This window comes from Ascidiella aspersa, chromosome 3, assembly GCF_963924565.1.
Source record: "Ascidiella aspersa chromosome 3, kaAscAspe10.2, whole genome shotgun sequence".
Classification (NCBI taxonomy): domain Eukaryota; kingdom Metazoa; phylum Chordata; class Ascidiacea; order Phlebobranchia; family Ascidiidae; genus Ascidiella; species Ascidiella aspersa.
In genome coordinates, this window is record NC_139449.1 from 35,572,177 (window position 1) to 35,595,417 (window position 23,241).

Sequence of the window (23,241 nt, forward strand, 5' to 3'; positions counted from 1 at the left end):
ATCATGTTCAGTAAAATGTTTTATAAGGCAGAAATCTTAAATCTAAAGCATCAAGCAAGTCCATTTATGCAACTTTATACGGCATTAAGCTTTTAATGTTGATTTTTTGTCCAAAAGTATTGAATATTTTCAAAAATCATTTTTAGATTATTTTTTAGATTTCTCCATAAAAATCTAGATGTTTTTAGATTATTTTTTTGGTAAATCTAGATGATTACTGTGAGAAAAAAATGGCAACTATGCTGCTGTACAGTGCCTGTCTGTCTTTAAGTTATACGAGATTGTAGGACTGCATGCACCTAGTATCGGGAATTTAGAAAGTTTTGACTAACATCTAGTGAATTTTTAGCAGAAGAAGTATTAGGAAATGGAAGTGCCTATTTGACCGGATCGCCCTTTACGCTTGCACCAAAACTTAATTATTTATTGATTTGGATTAGAGTTGGAGTTAGCATTTGGGTTCGGGTGGTGGTAGTATAACTGTATAAGATTTAATTTTCCAAGTTTTGCATAATTTTAACTGATTGTTTTAGAAATCGATTTATTACTTTGTTAACAGTGTAAATAACCTCATGAAATACCTGTAGGCTAGTTGAACAGATTTCTGTTTTGCGCTTACATCCGTTAGTGATTATATGTCGATTTGAACTACTTTGGTGTTCCGGTGAATAACTTCTTCTTAAGGAAATTGGTGCTGGTTCAAAATTAAAATTGCAAGGAAAATGCAAATCTGGGTGAATAAATGTAATAATATTACTTGACCCACCCAAAGCCTAACTTGCACCCTAACCCCAGTATTGTTAGCAACACAAACCTCCAGCAAAACTGTGGCACGATTCTAGACTTGCGCTAAAATTTAATTAATAGTCTATTAATGTTAGGAAAAGACTAAAACTAAAGTAACACAGTAACAAATCCTACCACTTTTTTACAGTAACAAAACGAGTTATCAAATTTGAAATTGCAGGAAATAAATAAATATGGACATAAGTATAACAATTTTCTAATTTATTTATAGAGAATAAATATAAATTGCTCATAGGGAGGGTAAATATAATAATTCATTTTTATATCAAGATACTAGTTAAAATTAAGTAGGGCCATGTCTGGTGGTAAAATTGTTATAAAGATTCGAGCGAGTAACTTTACAAGGGAAGACCAAGTGATAAGTTGTGAGCCTGAATGGACAGTGAAGCAACTTAAGACAGCAGCCCATGCTACAGCTGATAATGTTGTAAGTTTATTAGAAATATTGTTATTAGTTTAATAAAAAATGGTTACGATTCGATTTAGGTTTTTTATTAGTTTGTTTTGAGTTACTTGTAATTAACTTGATAGCAGGGGTTAAAGTAGAATAGTTTTCTTACAGGAAAGATGTAAAAAATTCTTACATAAACGTATAAAATTTTAACACTTTCAGTGATGACATCACAAAGTTATGTGCATCCTTATAAAATCCTCTGTATTTTGTTTTACCGGAATGCCGTTCTGGCTTACTTTCAGTATACTTAAAGATAAAATATGCAAACTTATTTTATTCCTATGTCATTTAAATGACATTAAGAGAGTCAAAATCGACTAAATTTCCTAATACTGAGCAAACTCTGAGACATTTTCCAGGACGCTAATAAGCCCAAAGTTGATATTTTTAGACTTTTTTAAAAGCAAAAAGCGTCCATGCAAAAAGTTATATGTAATGATTTTCATTGTAGTTGTTGTGTGTGATTTTTAAACATTTAACTTATTTTATAGGACATTTTGCAACTGAAGTACATCTATGGAGGAAGATATTTGACAGATGACATGGTGTTAAAGTCGATTTTTAAGGTATTCCAAACACTTAACCATTTGTGTTATGTTCAGTTTTGCATTATAAATAATAGTGATAGCTGACATTAAATACTACATGGCACAATCTCTATCCTTTATTTTTTTGTTTAATTTGACAAATACCCATTAAAAATGCAAGTTAAATGTTTCTGCCTAATTAGTGTGACTAAACCAGGAATTGTTTAAATATATATTTTCAACAAAATTGCCCTCCATAACTAGTAAAAGGTGTTAATGATGTCTTGTTTTGTCTTTAGTGCTCCTCTGAACCTTATGTTATCCAAATGTTGGCATCAGGAAAAACGAAACAACATATGCACCACATCCAATCCAACCCTGTAAGTATTTGTTGAACTACTCACGATTTCATAAACCAATCAGCACTTGCCCGACAAAATAATACTCACAAAAATGTTGGCATGCAATCTACCAAATTGTTTTTTTTAATAATTTAACCTTGTAATTTAATCAAATAACCTCATTACACACAAATTGAATATGCTTAAAAAGGGTAGCATATTGTGTTTTGGATAGCAGAGCAACGATATTTGGCCAGCGTCGGGTTTAAGTTTCAGGCCGGGAACACAAATACTCATTAGCTTTATTGCCCTCTAAAATACGACATTTTTACATTCAGTTTATCAAGCCTTTTGTTTTTTTGTAAATTTACCACAAATAAGAGCACTCATGCTGTTTAAAATGTTGTCATTCACTTATAATTGCTTCAGTAAGCTGCCTTATCAATTCCGTGCATGGAAAATTGGCAATTGTTGGTTGTCGGACACTACTGACTGTAGCAACCACCTGGGGAATGAAATCTAGTTTGCTACCACAGTTATGATGAATCTGATTGTTGGAAAATATGTTTGGCCTGTTGTAGTATAAGCCGCATGCACATATTTTGCCCTGTATTGATTGAATACACATATTAGGCTCATCAGTTTAACACCTCTTCACTTAACATTTGTATGCAAAGAAAACATGACATTAGCAATTTAATATGAGCTATGAATATGAGATTGCTTTTGCAATTTTCTTAAATTATGTTGATATCTTTCGCAGAACCAATATTAATAAATTTAAACATATTAAATATATTGCAGTCAGCGACCCAACCAAATAAAACAGCAACCCAATTTCCGGTGCTACCCATGGATTTAGAAGCACTGGTTTAGACAGGGTAATCCGGTGGCACTATATAAAGACAAAGTGTAAAATCTTTTATACTTTGACCAAATAAAGCATGTTGTGTGAAAGCTTGTTGAGAAGCAATACAATAAGTCCTAATATAGTGCCACTTTATTACCCTATTTAGAATTAGACAAAATATGGCCATTTTAAAATACGCCAAGACTGGATCAGAAGGTTGCACAGTACACATCCCTGCCTTAATCCGATACTATGTTGCCAATATATTACTGCTTTGTTGGTAAACAAAATTCTAACCAAACCAAATCTATTTTAAATTCGTTTTTTTTAAGTTCAGCTAATCTTAATTTATGTCAGATTTAAAAGTGTTCTATTTATTATTTTCCACAGGAAATCCACGATGCCAGCACACCAAGCGTTACCACGCAACCTGAGCTAAGGCACAGACACACCTACCCAGACCTCACATCCTTGTAAGTACAAGATGTTTAAAAGATTAAGGCCACTATTGTGTAGACCTACTATAGCTTCATCAATTAAATCAGAGGTGTTAAACTGGGCTCCATGGACTGCTTTTGGGGTACATGGAATAATTTTAGGGGGTCCATGAAGGTCTAAAGTTTTTAGAGATCAGAGTTAATAAAAATGTAATAACCCATAAAGTTTTATCACAATTTTTTTAATAACTAATTCTTATTCGGCAAATGTAACAGCAAACAAGTAACAAAATTAAGGCAAATTCACTCACACAATGCATAACGGGGGTTGGCTATTTAAAGAGCAATCCTTTTGTAATTTAAACTGAAAATGTCAATAGTGTCATTACATAGATACCATGAAATCCAATTTCATGTATCCATGTATATTTTGCTTACACGCATCAGTATATGGATTTGTTATTTGTACATGCGTCAGTGGGTGGGTTGAAATACAGAACACAGCTCCAGAATTAACCTTATTAACAATGTGCTGATTGAGTGATTAGTTTCCTTCTGTGCTTACATGAACATATTGTTTCTGCAATACTGTTTGAATTAAAGCATTAGTGCTAGTCATCATTAAGTATTCCCTGTATTTGATATCTAATCTATTAAGCAAGTCTTATGCCATTCAATGTTTAGACATTTCAAATCTCTAGTTGTATATGTTAAAAATTCATTTCTTAAGTTAAGCCACTTGTGTGAACCGATTGTCATGTAAAGGGGCTAAATATTTCACTAGTGATTATATTTTATATAGTTTATTTAACCATAATTTGTATATTAAAAGATTAAAATAGTATAAATATATATATATTACAGATTAAAATATGTTTTGTTTTTAAACATCAAAGTTTTTGAAAGATTTTTAGTTTTATTCAATTTAACAACCAATAAAAATAAGCTTGAATATTTTAATAGGTTTATAAAAACAAAGTTTTTCGGTTATATTCCAGCGGCCATGTACCCCACAATTGGTCAACGGAGAACTTGTCCGCCTACTACCAACACCCAGCCTGGCAACAGTATAACCAGGCAATGACACAATACATGCAATAGTAAGTGGCACCTATTCTTCTTTAAAAAAAAAAAATTATTTGTTATCCAATATGGAAGTGATATTAATTTTTCCAGTCTTTTTGAATCATTTTATCACTTCTACCGATATATTTTGTCAAGATTTTACTATGAAATTATCGTAAACCGCTTCCTTAAAGATAAATTTCCTAATCTTGGTTGCTATTTTGTCCATTGATTTCATTTTCACCTCAGACAGATTTAACATAGTTGTTTGGTTTACTGTGTTTCACATCATCCAAGATAAGAGTTGTATAGTTAAATAGCTAGATAAACTGAGTGTAATTTAATTATAGGTTTAAATACCTATTAAGTTATTACTCTAACTCTCCAAGTCAACTATATAAAAAATTGGTTAAATCGGTATTGGGCATTCCTTGGCAAAAACATAAAATAATCGATTATCGGTAGCCGTCTAAAAAATGGTTGATCTCTACTAAAAATATTTTGAAGAAAACAAGTTTTTCGCAAACCAACGATAAAACAGGGAATTTGTTTGTCCCATCTGTGTTTTTGTTTGTCCCATTTGTAATTGTTTGTCCCATCTGTAGTATACATATATATCTATATTTTAATAGGTTTATATATTTTATCATTTAGATAATTACAACCTATTGGTATCATTTTGGGTTCTTCAGGATTTAATTTTTTTTTATTATTTTTTCCTTTTTCTTTGTAAACAAGTACAAATGTTTATTTCTAGTTACCAGGCAGCCTACACCGGCCAGCCAATCACGATGGCCGCAGCCCCCATTCCACACCCAGGAGTGACCGAGACCCACCCGAACGTACCCCCACCTGTGAACGACAACCAACCCAACAACATCGCCCCTGTACAAGCCGAACCTGCCAGAGAACAAAACCCGCCGGTAAATAAATTTTAAAGTAATTAACTTTTTAGCGTTTAAAAATTTGTGGTAGTGCTTTCATTTTTTTAATAATATGAAGTATCAAATACTCTAATATATAAGTTTTTAGACACTTATCTTTAAATTTTTTGGTAATGTTCTTATTTTTTAATAATATTAACAATTTTTTTTTTTTTTTTTTTTTTTTTATAATATGAGGTTCCAAAATACACTAAATAACTGAAGCACTTGACACATTTAAGTTAATGTTTTCATTTTTTAATACTTTCAACAATCAAATACACCTAGAAATAACTTTCAAAGCAGTTACATTCTTTTGTTTACGGTTTTCATATAAGTCCCAAAATACACCAATAAATAACTTGCAAAGCTCTTGACATTTTTATGTCTAATGTTTTCATTTTTTAACAGTATCAAGGATCAAATACCAATATATAACTTCTCAGACACTTCACTTCGAATTTTGTTGTTACTGTTTTTATTTTTTAATTATATTAAGGACCAAAATACACCAATGAATATCTTTTGAGACACTTAATTTTGTTTTCATTTTTTTATAATTTCTATAGCCAAATACACCAGAAAATATCTTTAAAAGCACTTAAAATTATTTTGTTATTGTTTTCAATTTTTGAATAATTTCCATGGCCAAAATACACCAATAAATAACTTTTACTTATTTCAAATGGCCCAAAATACACCATAAATACGGAGAATTAACTTATATTTTTTTGTTAATGTTTTCATTTTTTAATAATTTCAAGTCCCAAATACGCCAATTGGCTTTGTGAAATGATATTTTTGTTTCCTTGAACCCTATTTATGAAACACCGGAACAAAATTTTACCCTTTTAAAACACTTTTGTGTATTTAAATGACACCTTGTTCAAAACGGATCTGAAATTAAATATTTATGTGTGTGAAAGGTTGGTTTCTTTAGGTTAAACAACAAAACCCATCAGTAAACAACATTTAAACCAAAGACCAAAATTGTTTCTTTAAATATATGTTAATGTTTTATCGTATTAATGCTTTTTAGACCCAATGACACATAGGCATTGTAAAATCAAACTTTATGTCTTTGCTTACTGATAAGCCGGCCAAAAAAACTTTTTTATTTAATTTATCTGTCTATTTAAAAAAAAAACTTTGTTTAAAACGATTTGAAATTAAATATTTATGAATGTGTAAGGTTAAATTCTTCAGGTAGAGTGCAAAATGAGAGAACAACCTTTGAACTACACGCTAAACTTGTTTCGTCAAATATATGTTAATGTGAAATGTTTACCTTTTTTCAAATATTTTAACTTTTTAAGGTCTGATGATGACCTTGGTAAATAGTATTATGTGTCTCGGCCCTTTTTGGTTGTACCAGGCCAAATTTGCCTTTTTAATTAAAATCTTTGTCTATTTAAAAGACAGTTTGTTTAAAAATACTCAAAATTAAATATTTATGTCGATGCATGGTTAATGCGTTTGGGTTTTTTCAAGCTGCTCATGATTTGTGCTTTTACAGCTTTAATAGGGCTAAGCCAAGTAAGTCATTGTTCCAACAACACAAATTGCACAGAATTTTTGAAATTATTTTTAAGCCAATGTATCCCCATTAAGGTAAAAATCTTGGCGGTTTACAGTGTTGGAAAATAACAAGCATGGACACAGAGTTTTGGGTGCTTAGGCTGCTCCGATATAATTTTTCCTGTAAGATACTTAAAATTTTTAGTTTGATGCCTGTGATTTGGGACTCTGACAGTTAGTCAACCAACTATTTAGCATTATTTCCCATGAGGCAATTCAGCAAAACACCCATATAGCAAATTAATTATTACTTCCAGGTAGTCAGGATTATTAATATAAGGTATACAGTTTTATAATAAAGATCATTGTAACCATTACAGGCTTTCCCTAAAATAAGGGACATTCCCTAAAAAATACCATTAGTTTAATTTAGCAAGCAAATAAAAGTAAACTAATCTTTTCAGCAGCCATTTTGTAATGACGTCATATTTAGCTGAAAATTTTGCACCCCTATGAAAAACAAGTCTGTGTTTCATTGTCGGACGTCGCCCTGTTGGCGAGTGCAAATCGTAATTCAATATCAACTATATAACATTGGAGAATAATGGTTGGTTGTAGTAAGACGTAATAAGAACATCAAAGCCCATATAGAAGTAAGTAGCATTTTGAACGTTGATGTTAAGAATGAATAAAGAGTTATTCGAAACGTTTAAAAGCTACCTACTTCTATGGGCTTTGATATTCTTATAGCTATGTAACAGTATTGAAATAACAAAACGCCCTTTGAATTGCAGATGAACGCCCAGGGTGGTTTCGCAGCAGCAGATGACGACGATCAACAGAACGACTGGTTGGACGTCCTCTTCACAATGCTAAGGGGAGGCTTCTTCCTAAGCATCATCTACTTCTACTCAACCTTCTACCGACTGGTCTTTGTTTGCTTGCTATCCCTCTTCATATATATGTAAGTTGGCAAGTTTTTAATATGCATGTGAGTTGAACGTAGTAGGAATATTAAACCCCATATAGAAGTAAAGAGCTTTTTACCCTTTTGACACGTCGAAAATAAAATAAAGAGTTATTCAAAACGTTCAAAATGTTGCATACTCTGCTTGGGTTTTGATTTTCTTACTACACCTAACTAAAACCTCCAACCACGATGCTCCTATGTAAGCTATTTATATATATATACCGAAATAAGGCGCCGAACTTCGAAATTTTTGCTATCCCTCTTCATATATATGTATGCAAGCTCATATGGAAAGTAGGGAGCAGTTTGAACGTTTCGTATATCTCTTCTAGACATCGACCGGTATTACTTTTTGCACCGATACCGATACTTCATATTTTACGTTTTTGCCGACCGATGCCCAATACCGATCAGGATTATTTACATACATGGATTATAGTTAAAAGTTGAATTTTTGAAAAAAAAAGAAATAACATTTCAGGGTATATCTACCTTTATTTATTAATCTCTTATTTTGAATACTAACTTGTCATGATCCTAAACAAAAAAAATTCCGTGGGAATTGTTCAGTTTCTATGTATCAACCATATCATACTTCTGCAGTAAAATTTTAGTGTGGAAAGACTGTTAAATCTATAAGTACTAATAAACTTTTGTTTCTACTTTGCAGTTATCAAGCCGGTTTCTTCCGACCCCAACGAAGGGCTGCCCCCATTGAAACCCCCCCTAACCCCCAGCCCCAGCGCCAACGAAACCACACCGACGATAACAACAATAGTGAGGAGTCGGCGCCAGAATCGAACGTAAGGAACTTGTCATGTGCGGTCTACTGTGGTTTAAATATGCGTATACAAAAGTGAGGCCGTACAACGAGTATCGTATAAGTTGTAAACATTTATTTCTCGGCTACAAGCAAAAAAAATTAAAAAAAAATGCACTTATTAAAGTAAATAGTGTGGCGTAATTAATCAACTGTTGTCTTTTCAATGACGTTTATTTTGCTTCTTTGAGCGTAGCAATGACGTCACGTAGTATTGGTCAGATCGCGATAGTTTTTTGTCTAAAAGTTTTGTTAAATATCGGCATAAAATGCTAAGTATTGGTCATCCCTTCGGTGTTTCCAAACTTTTTCAGCCTGCGCCGCTGGACAAAAACTATTGAAAATCGCAGCGCAATTGTAAATAAATACACTTTTACATAGCTATCTAATCTTATTAAACTCACATATATTAAACAGCACGGTAATAGGTAAAAAGTTATTCCTATTAGAAGCTGTTTTTTTTTTCTAAAAATATAAAAATCCGACTAACAGTTTTTGAAACTGATCATAATAAGTTGTACTTTTTAACTTTTTTTTCGATCAAATCCAAGGTGTAAATTTGTAATATTATAATTAAGAGAATTCGCAGACTGAAAGTATTTATAACCACAAAAAACAACCATTTAGTAAATCGCACAATGTCGTGCAAATAAATTGTTCATGCCTGAAATAATTTCCGGTCTGACGTGATATCTACATCAGCCAATCGGATGCTCGTATAATGTCACGTGCACAACTGTTTATGCTTTACGACGGATATCCGGTCAAAATGTGCTAACGTCATAAACGCCACTCGATAAATCGTGCAATGACGTATCAATGACGTCAATTGGGAAATAGTTCTCTCTACCGCGTTTATGAAATCAAATCTTTTTTTTGTAAAATACGGCCGCCATAGTCGTAAAATTCCAAAATAATAATTTTTGTGTAAAAAACCCAAATAATCTTGTAAAATTGAACCTTAGTAGGATCTAGTAATACTAGCCAAAATAGCAGATTTGTAATTGATTCAACTTCACAATTTTCACAAGGCTGTCATTAGCAAATAAACGATGTCTTAATTTGCTTTAAAATTGCTTTCATGTATAATTATTTTACACTACTTTTCTAGTTTATACAAAACTACTCTGAAATAGCGTTGGCAGTGTTTTTTTTATTTTCACGCCGAGTAGCACCTGATTTCAAAAGAAAACTATTTTGCTCATTTTTACTTTTAAATCAGAAACAATAGACCATTTCAAAGTAACGCAGTTGTTATTTAAATAAACCTCAAAATTATTACTTAGTTTTAGAAACACCGTTGTTTCTTTATTACTTTGAATTAGCTCGAAGTGAAAAATTGCTTTAAAAAATTGTTTCAATTGTGTTTAATCGCAGGACGACGGAATTTTCGAGGAAGCTCCCCCCGAACCGCCATCCTTGTTGGACATGGCCTGGTGTTTTGTGCGAACCTTTTTCACTTCGCTCATTCCCCAAGGACCTCCCGTCGCAAACTGATAAGCAAGTTCAAGTTGTCCTGCCTTTTTCTGCCCTCTAGGTTTTTCTCCTTTTTTCTTGTCTTGTTGTAAATGCTTTGTCCCCGACTGAACGGCCAAAGATTGTTTTTCCCCTGTTTGTCTGCTAGGGATGTCCGATAGTATCGGATCGGAGCCGATACCCGATTACAAGTGGTAGTATCGGTACGCGTCCGATACTAGAATTATATCGGTGCCGATCCAAAAATATTCATTCCTGGTTTGCGATCTATTTGGTCATTTTTAATTTAACAGGTTATTTTTTTAATATTGCATATTTTATAATGTAGGTAATTAGGCTGAATTGTTTTTTGCCTGACATTCCGAAAAACATTTAAGTTTTACTTTAATTAATCTCGCTCATTTGACTATAGTAATGACGTCATTTGGTATTGGATCGGATCACGATAATTTTTGTCCGAAATATCGGATATCGGATATCGAATACCAATTTAAATATCAGACATCCCTAGCAGCTGTCCAGTCTGTCTGTCAACTTCTGGATTTTGAATTGTTTAAAACTAATAAACCCCCATTGGAGTTAGTAGAACAAAAAAGTCCTATTGTTGTATGTTCTCGTTTATTATACATGACACACTCTTTAAAAGAGCTTGTCAATATCCTATAGTCAACGTTAAACCTACTTTAGGCTTAGTTTTATTGTATTAATAATAATAACCCACATATTGCTATTTTGTCTTCGCCATTTATATTTTCCCGAGCAGTAGAACTTTGATATATTAGAAAAGGGGTTCTTAAACTGGGGTCCATGGACCCCCTGGGGGTCCGTGAACTAGTTTTAGGGGTCCATGAAGGCCTAATTAAAGAAAACTAGTGTATACTTAAAGTATTTAATTTGTAAAATAAATAATTTAAAATTAAACGGGTTTGGAATGAATGTATAGTTAGACTCCATTTAACTTTCACATTTTTCGGACCGTAATAACAGAGTCATGAAGTCTATTTGTTTTGTGACGTCATTTCGGAGCATTTCCTGTCTACCGGGGTCCAGGCAAAGCAAAAAAAAAATTTAGTGGTCCGCGGTAAAAAAAGTTTAAGAACCCCTGTATTAGAACGTATAAGCCAGGGGTGGCCAAACTTTTTTCAAACTTTTTTTTGTGTTTGACAAATTTCACCTGTACTTTATATCTACAAATAAAACATGCCGCGACCTGGATTAATTTACCTGGCCGGCCGTATCTGGCCCGCGGGCCGTAGCTTAGTGATCCCTGCTCTATGGTTTTCCCAAATTGGTTTTAGTGTATTCTTTCATCATTCTTCAAAAGCCAAAACTATTCCAAAATAAATAATTTTACTAATTAACTATTCTGAACAAAATGGGTCTGACATGGCCTTAAACTTAACCTGATCACCCATTTTAGATAAGGAATCCTTTAAATTGTAGGCTATGTTGAAAACTAAACTATCCCATGTTGTTTAATATTCGTTAGCAGCCCGCAAAATTAATTTTAGCCGGCAATTGTATCATCGTAAAATTATTTGAAACACTTAAAAATGCGTGTTTTACTGTTTTTTTTTTTTTAGAAAACTCTTGCAATATATATTTTTTGCTTCATGTTTTTTACTGTCTGGTGTAAATTGCTCTGATATTGTTTCAGTGTTAACTTGGGGATTGAAATCATTTAAGCTTGCATGGTACCGCGTGTTTTTTCGAAAAAAATCGTTTTTTGTGTGGTTTAAACGAAACTTCAGTGCTTCTCGATTAAGTGCTAAAAAATAAGCAAATTCGAAACGCAAATTCTCCGGTTTTCATAGTTGACAGGTCGATTTTATCGATTGCTATGGTATTTTTATTCAAATTACAAAGCGACTTTTTGCAACGTTGAAAAACGATTTAATTCCGCCCTAACAAACATATTTTTGTATTTCAACCGCAAGAAGTCCATGGTTTGTTTGTAAAACCCCTGTAATTTTCTATTCAGTTGCTCGCTGTGTATTTGTAGGAGTCTCTATATGTCGGTGCCTTTTTTCTTCCAACGCTGGTGGAGAACCTTATTCTAGGCCAAGTAAAACAAATGTAAAAAGCCGATGTTGTAAACCAGTCATTTTGAAAAGACTTAAGTACCAGTCAAGTCTTTTGCAAAAAATAAGAAGTCCAGTACGAGTCAATTTATTTGAAAAAAGTTGAAGTGAAGTCTTTTGCAAAAAATAAAAAATAAAATCCCATTCCAAGTTATATTAAATCCCAGTCCAAGTCATAATAAAAATAAAATTGCTAAACTAAATGCACTTAATAAGTCGTTAGAACACTGTGAAAAGCTACATATATATGTATATCTGGTTGGTTTGTTGAATTAGTTTGAGGTTTAGCGTTAGTCGGTGGTTCTCAAAATCTTTTTTGCAAATGACGGACCCGTTTTGTTCCCTTGCTAATAAATAAAGTCCCCTATCAATTTGATAAACAGTAACGTTAAAATTGATAATAAATTGCAAACCTAAAAAGGTCGAGTAGATCGAAATCATCTTGATTAAGACGTTTCGATACGAGCTTGTATCATTTTAAGTTAATGTACTGAATATGACACAAGTTCGTATCGAAACGTCTGAATTGAGAATATGTCGATCTACTCGACATTTTTGGCTTTGCAATTTAGCTGCATGACAGATCCGTGCATAGTGTACCCAAAAATTAAAAATATTTTTTACATTGCACTTATTAACAAAGTATAGGCTACTTAGAAAGCTTGACCTAAGATAAGATGGGATTCGGTTAACAACATTTCTCAGTCAATGATTTAACAAGCAGTTACCGTAAGGAGGGATGCGGAGTTGGATAAAAACATTCCTGCGTTCGACTTCCGAGACCGACTCCGGCAAAAAACATAAACCCGACTCCGGCCAAATGTGCGACTCCGTCGGGCGTCGAGTCCCATGTCCGGCGGTTCCGATTATACAGTCAGTATTCGCCAATTTACGTAACTAAAGTAAGGTGGACATTAGGCAATCCACTTAAATGGGTGTCATAATATGTAACCACTCACAATACATGATTGGGCAATATTCACGATATACCATTCCGCCTTTACAACTTACAGTTGGCGACAATAACAGATTAGAATTTGATGCAGGCCGGACCGATACTCAGGTAGTCTTACTCGAATCCCGAGTCCGACTCCACCAAAATGAGTCCAATTCCGCAGCCCTGACCGTCAGTACGACAATTATATGTCTGTGCAAATATGAGCCACCTGGACTCGCAAGCTGGCCTATCTTTATTATATATAGATTTAAATTGTAGTAAGAATTTCAAAGCCCATTCAGAAGTAGGTAGCTACTGCTGTTCTGTGGTTGCTTCTTGACTTGTTCCCCTCTTTGCCTTGTAACTGGTAGAGCGACGGTCCAGGTATGACCGGAGGTCGTTAGTTCGAACCTCACTGCAGACTAGTTTTACGAACAGAATGCAGCAGGCAATGGTGCTATGGTTGTTTCTTGACTTGTTTCCCTCTTTGCCTTTGTAACTCATTTGGTAGAGCGACGGTCCAGGTATGTACGAGTTATTTGATAGAGTTATTAAATCCTACAACCTCCTGTCATTATCGCACGAGCTATTTGAAAGGTTCAATAAATCCTACAACCTCCTACCATTAACCTCCAACGTTTTGCTGTCGCAAACGCAGTGACGAGCGGAATTATATTGGCACAAGCTCACGCCAACTTTGACAAGTACCACGACGTAAACCCCCCAATGTGCTTCGCTTGGGCGACTAAAACCCCGTGCAAGCTCTACGCCTCCGGACATCTTATGCACATTGAGAAGCTCAGCATGAACCGACCGAATCCTTACATTGACGGAGGCACAGCCACCACTTCCTCCAACTACGACATCTCTGACAACTACTTCCGCCACATTCATCCCTCGTATCCAAAGTCCTACGTCATTGTGTGAAGTTAATGCTGCTTTCTCCTGAAAGAGCATCCTTCTGTAAGCCTTGCCCTTCCTCCAGTTGGTTGACATAAAACAGTTGAACATCCGACACACAATACCACATCAGTTTGCGCGTGACTAAACATGGTCGTGGTTTTGTAACAACCTGGACATTTCACGTTCATAAAATATGAGTTTAGTGATTAAACCAAGCGCTTCTTTTTATGCCTTCTGCGTTCTTCTCTGACAACTATACTTCCTCCACATTCAGGGCTTCCCAAACTGGGCATCGCGATCTCTTCTGAGGCTCGTTCAACGAGTTTTAGGGGTCGCGAGTCTGTATAAACTTCTAAGCAAAGTGCTACATTTCTAAAAAGATATTCGAAAGAAATTTCTAAAATTGTTTATTTTTTTTTATGTACTAAATTGCAAAAGTAATGCAGAACAATACCCTTGAAAAGCACATCACTTCAATATATGCGTGCCAAAGCAGACTAAAAACATACAGACTTACCACTGTCGATCTTTCTATCTTTTATCGTGTTATTCGGCTAGAATTTGTCAGACTTTATTCGAAAATGCAACAGCGCTGGAACAACATATAGAAAAAAATACAAATTTACCTTTGAAGGGCAGCATAACTGGCTTAGACCATAAGTTATGCCAGAAATACCTACAAAAATTAGGTATTGGATCGGCACCGATACAAGCCAAGTATCGGACGACGAGTACCGATACTACCACTTGGCATTGGATATCGGCTGCTATACGATATTATCGGACATTTCTACCCAGGGTTTTTTTTAAGGTTTGGTTTGGGTGACCGCTAAGTAGTTTTAAGAGACCGCAAGCGTTTTATTTAAATACCAAAAAGTTGAAAGTCCAAAATTTGGGAAACCGCTGGAGAAATTTGGGGGACTGTTTCGGTCCCCCAAAACACCTTAAAAAAACAGTAATTTTGGAAACGGAAGTCAATATAACAATGCATAATATACATCTACAACTGACACATTTTTGCACTTGTTTTATTGAACGCGGCAATAGGCATCAGAATGACTTACAACAAGCAGTTTGAATTCAATATAATAAACCACGAAGTAAATTCGTGTGGAAACCGGTTGTACCGAGTTAACAAGACAAAACACCGGAAATTTTATAATCAAGGTTATGGCATTATTTCGTATACAAGCTTGTAAACAGCGATCACAAAACGGGTACTTCCCCTTTCCGAGTATAAGGAATTGAATAATATGACTGTTACCACGCAGTTGGTTGGTCAATAATTTTTTTTTTGTTGTGTCTCTATTCATTCTGATCATATGAATATATATATGTCATGGTGGCGAGACAAAACGTATTTTTAAGCAGCAAAATAGCTTGTAAAACGATATGTGCGTCAAGGAGAAACACTCAGGTAACCGAAAATGGCTTCTGGTGTAATAAGAAAAGGTAAATTTAAGTTTCACTGCGTTAAAGTAAAAGTTTAAGATCATTTCGGGATTGCCACAACCGCATAAAGCCAAACTGTTGAGTACCATAGATTACCATTCTAACACTAGGTTATGGCGTTCAGTCTGACAAAACGTTATCAGGCGGAAATGAAAGATGGCATTTCAGTTTATGTTGTTTGTGTCTAGGCAGGAAACTGCCTTAACAGCTCTTGGTGTTGAGTTATTCTTCTGCCTTTTCCGCCAAAAGTTTTTTGTAGCTTTCTTCGTCTAGCAATCCTTCGAGCTCCGACGCATCGCTTATCTTGATTTTAACCAACCAACCTAAAAAAAAGGTTTTGTTGAAAAAAATTTTAAAAAATTTAGGTAAATTTTGTTGTTAAATAAAAAAAATGATTTTCGTTAAAAAATTTTTTCATCGCCGAAATTAAAAGTAGAATTTTTACCTTGAAAACTTAAAAATGTAAAGTTTGCTAATCTCCTTGCTTATTCTGTCAAACTTAGCCAAAGCATGCAATTAATAAACCTAAAAAATGTTTCTCTTTTGGGTTTTGTTTAGACATATTTTAAATATGTTCATATCACATGGTATTTTAGCAGCCTTTGCTTGAGCCAATTTTATTTTGGAAAACATTTTTTTCCTCAATTTTCCAAATCTTGCAAAAATACTGCTGACAAAGAATTTAAAAAAATCGACCATGTGAACTACTGCAGTCAGCGAACCAACCAAATCAAATGGCGACCCATCGGTTTAGCACTGGCTGCAAAAAGGTTGAACAACTACTGCAGTCGGCGAATTTAAAACAGCCACCATTTTAGTCAATAAGCCATAGCTTTTGCAAAATTAAATTAAACACTGTCTATCAACTCTGACTTTAGACAAATTTGTTTGAACTGTAAAGATCTTCAGGATCCATAAGCAAAACTAGAACTTACCTTCATCCAAAGGTGAGGTATTAATAGAAGCCGGCTCGTCAACTACTTTTAGGTTCGTGTCAGTAATTTCTCCAGCCACTGGCATAAAGAGGTCGCTGGCAGCCTTCACACTTTCAACCACCGCGAACGCGTCTGTGCAAGAAAATTAGGGGTTGATATACAACATTAGTAAGAATATCAAAGCCCATACAGAAGTAGGTATCATTTTGAGTATATCTTTATTCATTTTCAATGAATTTAAAATGCCACCTACTTGTGTATGGGCTTTGATATTCTTATTATGTCTTACTACAATCTCCAACCATTATGCTCCAAAATATAAAACTGTGTTTCTCAACCTTTGATTATGGGTTCTAGCCAATAGGATGAGAAACACTAAAATATAGAAAGAGAGGATTAATTCAAATTGTGACAAGTTTGTATATTTCCAGAGTCGCCACAAAGTCTTTGAATATTTAAAAGTTTTGAATTGATGTATTTATGTATTGAAGTCTTCGAAAAACGCCTTTTTTTCTAAAAGTCTTCGAATTTTCTTTATAGCCTGTCTAAGTTTTGTGTTTAGAAAGTGCTTCTAAAAAAACTAATTTTAAATGAGAATTTATATAAAAAAATGTTGAGCATTCCAATTTTAGGTCTCTAAAACCTATGAACTTCCTTCGAAGTCTTTAAACGTCTTAGAATTTTTTAATTCAATTGTATGGCAACCCTGTAATAATATATCAACAGACATAAGAAGTGAACAAGCGTGTGTAGAGTTAATTTTCAGATATATATTGTCTCTTTTTTCACAAGAAAGATATTTTAACGTCTTGAAAAGGAAAGGCTTCATACCATACTGTTTTAGCTTGTGTGATTTGATTAGCTAGCTCCTTTTTCTGCTTAATTTTTGTACCTTGAAAAAATGTTTATTGACATGATCTAATGAACTCGTGTTGTAATGTGTTACCCAGATATACAACATTCAAGTAGCTTAGCACAGATTATTCAGTTGATAGTTGAGCTTACCTTCTTGTCCAAAGGTATCCCCTACTTCTGGCAATTCGCAGAAAACAATGTCGCCAAGTGATTCCTAAACATGCAATAAAACAAATCAATATATATTTGTGGACTGAAGTAGGCATAGAAGCCGAACGTGGGCGTGCAGAGCGTTTTTAGACACCCTGGATTTCTCATAGGACATCAAACACTCTGTGGAGTTCGACCAAGTTTTGAATAATTGTGTAAAATTAATTCCTGTATCACAGTTTTAGTCAAACAAAAAAATTCCTGAATTAACATACAGGTAGGAGGCTATATAATCCCCAAACTATGTTTTTTAATGTTTTATGCAATTTTTTTTCAAAATTTTGTTACGTTTTGCCCATTTTAATGGAAACTTTTTTAGCCTTAAGGTGCGAAAAAAGTTAAATGGCAGGCTCAGTGATAACAAGCAACAGCTGTTATAACATTTTAAAACAGCTCACATTTTTATCTAATTAATAAGCAATTTGCCACTGCCTAGAAAATAACGCCCTGGAATTTTCAAAGTTTGGCACCTATGGAAGTAGATACAACCTAAGCATGAGGAATTTAAGTCCAATGCTACCCTCTTTAACCGAACAATCTAGGCTTAAAATATATCAAGCACATTACACAAAAATATGTCTTTTAACAGGTTTGGATGGGAAAACACAGTGAGACCTACCAAGCAACAATATGTAAAGCAAAATATTCTATAACATAGTACTATAGACTCCATGGTTGCAAATTAGATTAAAGTTAAAATTATTAGGTTAGTGATGTTACTGATGTGCTAAGGGTGGGGGTTACTTGTATAGGCCTGATTCTGACCATTTAGGTCTTATTCCGAAGGGTTTAGGACTTATTTTGATTTAGGAGTTATTATAACAACTATTAGGTATTAGTCCTATTTTAGTCTTATCCCGAACTCTATTCTATTCGGCGATTGATGTTGTTCTTATTCCGATCTTAAGATTGTCGTCCGGTTGAATTATGCCAATAATTTTTTAAAATGTGGCTTTTTTTGTTTCCACAGAAAATATCAGAATATAGAGTTATATATCAAAGCTAAATGCAACACTTTAATGGACCTGAGCGTAATCGGTGATTCCAATTGTGCCTTCCTCACCATCAACTTTTAGCCAATCGTGGGAGGGAGTGTAATACATATCTGGAAATATAGTTAAATTATTGTCCTAAGTAAAGTAAAAGAAATTCAATAATTATGAACGGTTGTTTTTCGAGCACATAATCAATAAGTAAATAAATTTTTCGATTTCCTACTGTCTTACTTAGGTTTGGGGCAAAACAAACTATTTTAATGTTATTTTAAAGTAAGGGTTCTTTAACTCTTTTTAATGAGGGCCTCTAAAAAAATTTGGTTTGCATGGACCGGGGACGGCAAGATTTTTTCAATATTACGTCAGAAATGGTAAAACAAAACTACTTTAGAAACGGGCTGTTTTTAGTCCAACAAATGAAAAACTGAAATAAAGTCTTAATACATTAAAGTAATTCAGGCGACAAAAATACAATAGTTTTTTTTCTGAGAAATAATTACATGCTAATAATAAACTATGGGCCCCCCTTAAACTTAAATACATCTCCGAAGAAGTCCGTGATCCCGAGTTTAGGAAACCCTGTTTCAAAAACAATGCATTACAAGAAATTTACAAGAAAAATAAGGTAAATAAAAAATATAATACAACCAACCTGCATTTAAAATTCGCGATCCTGAAAAGTTCCTCGTGTTGGAAAGAAAATGACCCGGTATTGTTTGCTGGACACGATTGCACATAGAAACTTTAGCAGAAAAAGCAAATGGCAAGACGCGTCTCTGGCTTTGTGCCAAAGTTCTCAAAAGAACGCTTCCAGACATATTGGTGTGGATTGATGGTTGATGTTAATAAAATATTGAACTTTCGCTATTTTAGCCAAAACCTATCGTGTGAAATATTTTCACCTCAGAATGTCATCGTAAAGTTAAATAAAAATCTGAAAAAAGGTTGAACTTTGATTACAAAACAGTAAAAATATCAAGTAATTTTAAGCCTTCTTCAATGTGATGATTGTAACTGAAACATATCCTGTAATGAACTCCATCTAGAATCGTACTGGCCAATGATAACTGCTCACATTATGTAGTACACTGATGACTTCAGAAAGGCTTACTGCATTTAGTCGATCAATTAAGGATTATAGTGCAAGCAACGCTAGGCTAGCAAAAACTTAGTACTACCCTGCGGTGAGGTTTGAACCCATGACCTCCGGAACCATCACTTTACCAACTGAGCAATGTACATATACACAATGTGTGATCAGTGTTCTGTATAGGCTGTTAATCCCCTCCAGTTAAGGTTGTATGTTCCAAAAAAAGAGATGCAGCGGGCAATGATGCTATTGTCTTTATTGACGTGCTCCCCTCTCTGAGCCTGTGTAGCTCAGTTGGTAGAGTGACGATCGTGGTATGACCGAGGTTTAAGTTCAAACCTCACAGCAGGCTAGTTGTTTTTCGAGCCTGGCCCTGCTTGCACTGCAATGCTCAATAAGCCGACATATTTCAGTAAGCCCTTCTAAAGGCATATGGTTTGATGACTATAGCACAATTAGAAATGTTGAGCTATTTAGTAGCTGGTGAAAAACCTATCCCAGTGGTTCCCGAAAGAGGTGCACCAAAAATGGCAAAACAAATCTACTCAAAAAGCAACAAATTCTTAAAAGCACTGTCTTGTGGTTTTTAAATTTATTTCATTTCAATATTTTATTTAAGGTTTGCTCATATTTAAAGTTTTGCAATAGTGTTGGGGGTCAGTTATTTGAAAAATAAGCGGTCTCCTGATTAATAACTTTAAATGAGTGATGTGACTAAAACAAAGTTAGGAACCACTGTCTAAGCAAAATTAAACGATTATTTACCCATCGTTATTGTCATTGCAATATATACAGCATACTGCAACATAATTTTGTAACAGTGCAAGAGTTCAACTGGTAATGATGCTTATACTACATCACCATAACATTTAAAACGATCTTTGGTCTGTTAAAAAAAAATTATTTTAGTTATAAATTTTTATTAATTTTTGATGTGTTTTTATGTTGTTATTGCCCTACGATGTGCTCAACAAATCAGTTGAATCTGTTTTGTCACTGCTTTCTTTCTTACTTTCCATGTGTATATCGTACAGTTCGCGTATCTTGCAAACCAACTCTTCAAGGAAATGCTTTTCCAGTCCAGATATGGGAAGGATGTTTTCTCTTGGAAAGACTTGGCTTATTTCCTCGCAAAACAGCTCATAACAATCCTGCGAGTCTTCGAGGTCAATCTTGTTGGCGAGAACTAAGGAGGGGCGTTCTGTGAGTGAAAAATCAAACTTTGAAAACTCACGCTGAATTGCGTAGAGCTGGTCCCATGGATCAGGCTGCGATAAGTCGATTACATACATGAGAAACGCACACTTCTGAATGTGCTTTAAAAACTGCAAGCCTAGCCCGCGGTTTAAGTGCGCATCCTCTATTATTCCCGGGGTGTCGGCGATCGAAACCTGGACAAAATCTTCGTAGTCCATGATGCCGACATGCGGTACGAGGGTCGTAAAGTTGTAGTTTCCCACTTTTGGTGTTGCGCGAGTTAACGAACGCAGCAGCGTCGACTTACCAACATTCGGAAAACCGACAAGCCCTCCATCGGCCAGCGTTCGTAATTGTGCCACAACTTCGAGGGTTTCACCGGATGAGCCGGTGGTGCAAGTTTCCGGAGTAGTGTTTGTGCTGCTTGCAAAGAATTTGTTTCCCTTTCCGCCAATGCCGCCGACACATGCCAAGAAAGTGTCGCCGTGCTGCTTAAAATCCGCTAAAATCTGCAGCGAATCTTTGTAGTGCAGAAAAGTCCCAACCGGCACTTTAATAATTGTGTCTTTCCCAAATTTTCCGAACATGTTGTATTTCATGCCCGGTTTTCCGTCTTCTGCCGTGTAACGAGTGTTCACTTTTTCTAAAGAGCTCAGATTGCGGTCTGCGACGAAAATAACATTTCCCCCCTTTCCACCATCACCCCCGTCAGGGCCCCCGAAAGCGCTGTTCTTGTCGCGTAAAAAATATGACATTCCGTCACCACCGTTGCCTGCGACGAGTTTTATGTATCGTTGATCCACAAATTTTTTGGCCAGGATTTGTTCAGAGAGGTTTGGTTTGCGCTTGACTACGTTTTGACCTTGAAACGACTTTGAGCCTTTGTGTCGACAGCTCATGCAAATCCAACGAGATGCATTAACCAGCAACTTCATTCTTAGAATTTGTGTATACTATTTTACTAGATATAATTATAAAAGGGCAGCAGCATTTTTTGTTTTCCTACATTAATAACCTACTGAAATGTTGTAAATAGTCATCTCTTGTACGTTATTTAGTACATTTTAGGCGATGGCCTAAAATTCTACCACAGCGTTCAAACAATTATTAAATCAATGCACAAAATTTTGGTTAGGGTGCGCGTTAGCGTTTGGGTGTGGGTGGGTCAAGTATTAATATATTCATTATTTAATAACTACCAACACAAACACAACACGCACCCTAACCAAAATAATGTGCATTGTTGTAGAATCATGGATGTTTTAATTTAAAAAAAAAAACATAAAAAAAAAACAAAAAAAAAAAACATGATATACCTGTTTTCTTAATGTTAAAAAAAATCTAAATTCATTTAAAAAAACACCACAAATGTTTTTTTCTTTAGACAACTGTTAGGGTACTGCTCAAAATCAATTGACTGTCAAGGGAATTACATGCAACCTTATTAAATTAAAGCTATAAATAACTCTTCCATGGCTAGCCCATAACAGATATTAGGCCAGGGTGATTATTAGATTTCAAAATATCATGTTAATATTTACACTGACAGTAGTAAATTTATGCAGTTAAAAACATAAAATAAAATATAGCATTGTAATTAAATTGCAATGACAAATAATATATGTTTCTGTTGACTGATCTACGCTCAATGTGGGGATAGCAGGTATATTTATTTGCGGACGAAAGTGATGACATTTGTTGTGGTTATTTGGCATGATTAAAAGGGTGAGTCACTACTAAAACACATTTATACAACCCTAAGTCATCAGTGTTGACTACAAAACAATAAATCAATTCCACCATTGAGTACAGATCAATCGACATGAAAACGCGCCATACTGTATGTATGTGTCATTACAATTTGAAAGCAAAGCGTTGTGTTACGATTGTAGACCAGCGCCGTTTATTTAATACAGAAATTGCAGCGCCTTTTTGTGGCTTAGAAATGTTTTACATATACTGCTCTACAGGTTAGACCCAACAGTAATATCACCAGAGCAAAATATGTCATGATCTAGCAAACAATTTATCTGATATTTTGCGCTTATTTCTGTAAGGTTGTACATCCATTACTGAAATTACAGCGTTAAAGCTTTTTATTAGCATCTAAACTCGCAGTAGCCAAACTGCAAAACTAGAACTGAATTCATAACACTTACTTACCGTAAATAACATCACAGCAATACATAACAACAATTACCAAGCAAAAACGAGGCACCGTGTCGCAAAAACAACTGTAGCTACCTAACAAAACATGAACCCGTTTCACCCCAAAATGAACAAAATCTTAATAAGTTATAAGATATTTTTACAAGTTCTTCCGTTCATAAACTAGTGTCAACTTTAACATGTTTTCTTTCTAATAATTAACTGTTCTGCGGCCGAATTAATTAAGTCA

At 34.6% G+C, this 23,241-nt stretch overlaps 3 protein-coding genes and 1 pseudogene across 3 annotated transcripts; 1 reads left to right on the forward strand and 3 right to left on the reverse strand.

Annotated features, from left to right (window-relative positions):
* The first annotated feature begins 792 nt into the window (after positions 1 to 792).
* Positions 793 to 10,662, forward strand: LOC146162732 (homocysteine-responsive endoplasmic reticulum-resident ubiquitin-like domain member 2 protein). The gene is made up of 9 exons (XM_083385283.1): positions 793 to 1,234; positions 1,753 to 1,827; positions 2,088 to 2,168; positions 3,370 to 3,452; positions 4,415 to 4,516; positions 5,239 to 5,404; positions 7,717 to 7,886; positions 8,563 to 8,695; positions 10,090 to 10,662. Exons 1-9 carry the CDS (start codon positions 1,103 to 1,105, stop codon positions 10,207 to 10,209), a joined length of 1,062 nt encoding a protein of 353 aa, XP_083241409.1. The 5' UTR covers positions 793 to 1,102; the 3' UTR covers positions 10,210 to 10,662.
* Positions 10,663 to 14,129: 3,467 nt separating this feature from the next.
* Positions 14,130 to 14,297, reverse strand: LOC146162733 (small ribosomal subunit protein eS27-like pseudogene; annotated as a pseudogene).
* Positions 14,298 to 15,121: 824 nt separating this feature from the next.
* LOC146162734 (uncharacterized) lies at positions 15,122 to 19,510 on the reverse strand. Its single transcript, XM_083383843.1, has 5 exons — positions 19,209 to 19,510; positions 18,587 to 18,666; positions 17,502 to 17,565; positions 16,497 to 16,628; positions 15,122 to 15,884 (listed from the first exon to the last, which is right to left on the reverse strand). Exons 1-5 carry the CDS (start codon positions 19,372 to 19,374, stop codon positions 15,784 to 15,786), a joined length of 543 nt encoding a protein of 180 aa, XP_083239969.1. The 5' UTR covers positions 19,375 to 19,510; the 3' UTR covers positions 15,122 to 15,783.
* A 34-nt stretch (positions 19,511 to 19,544) lies between these two features.
* On the reverse strand, positions 19,545 to 21,875 carry LOC146162735 (mitochondrial ribosome-associated GTPase 2-like). Its single transcript, XM_083383842.1, has one exon. It carries the CDS (start codon positions 21,776 to 21,778, stop codon positions 20,603 to 20,605), a length of 1,176 nt encoding a protein of 391 aa, XP_083239968.1. The 5' UTR covers positions 21,779 to 21,875; the 3' UTR covers positions 19,545 to 20,602.
* Between the last annotated feature and the right edge of the window lie 1,366 nt (positions 21,876 to 23,241).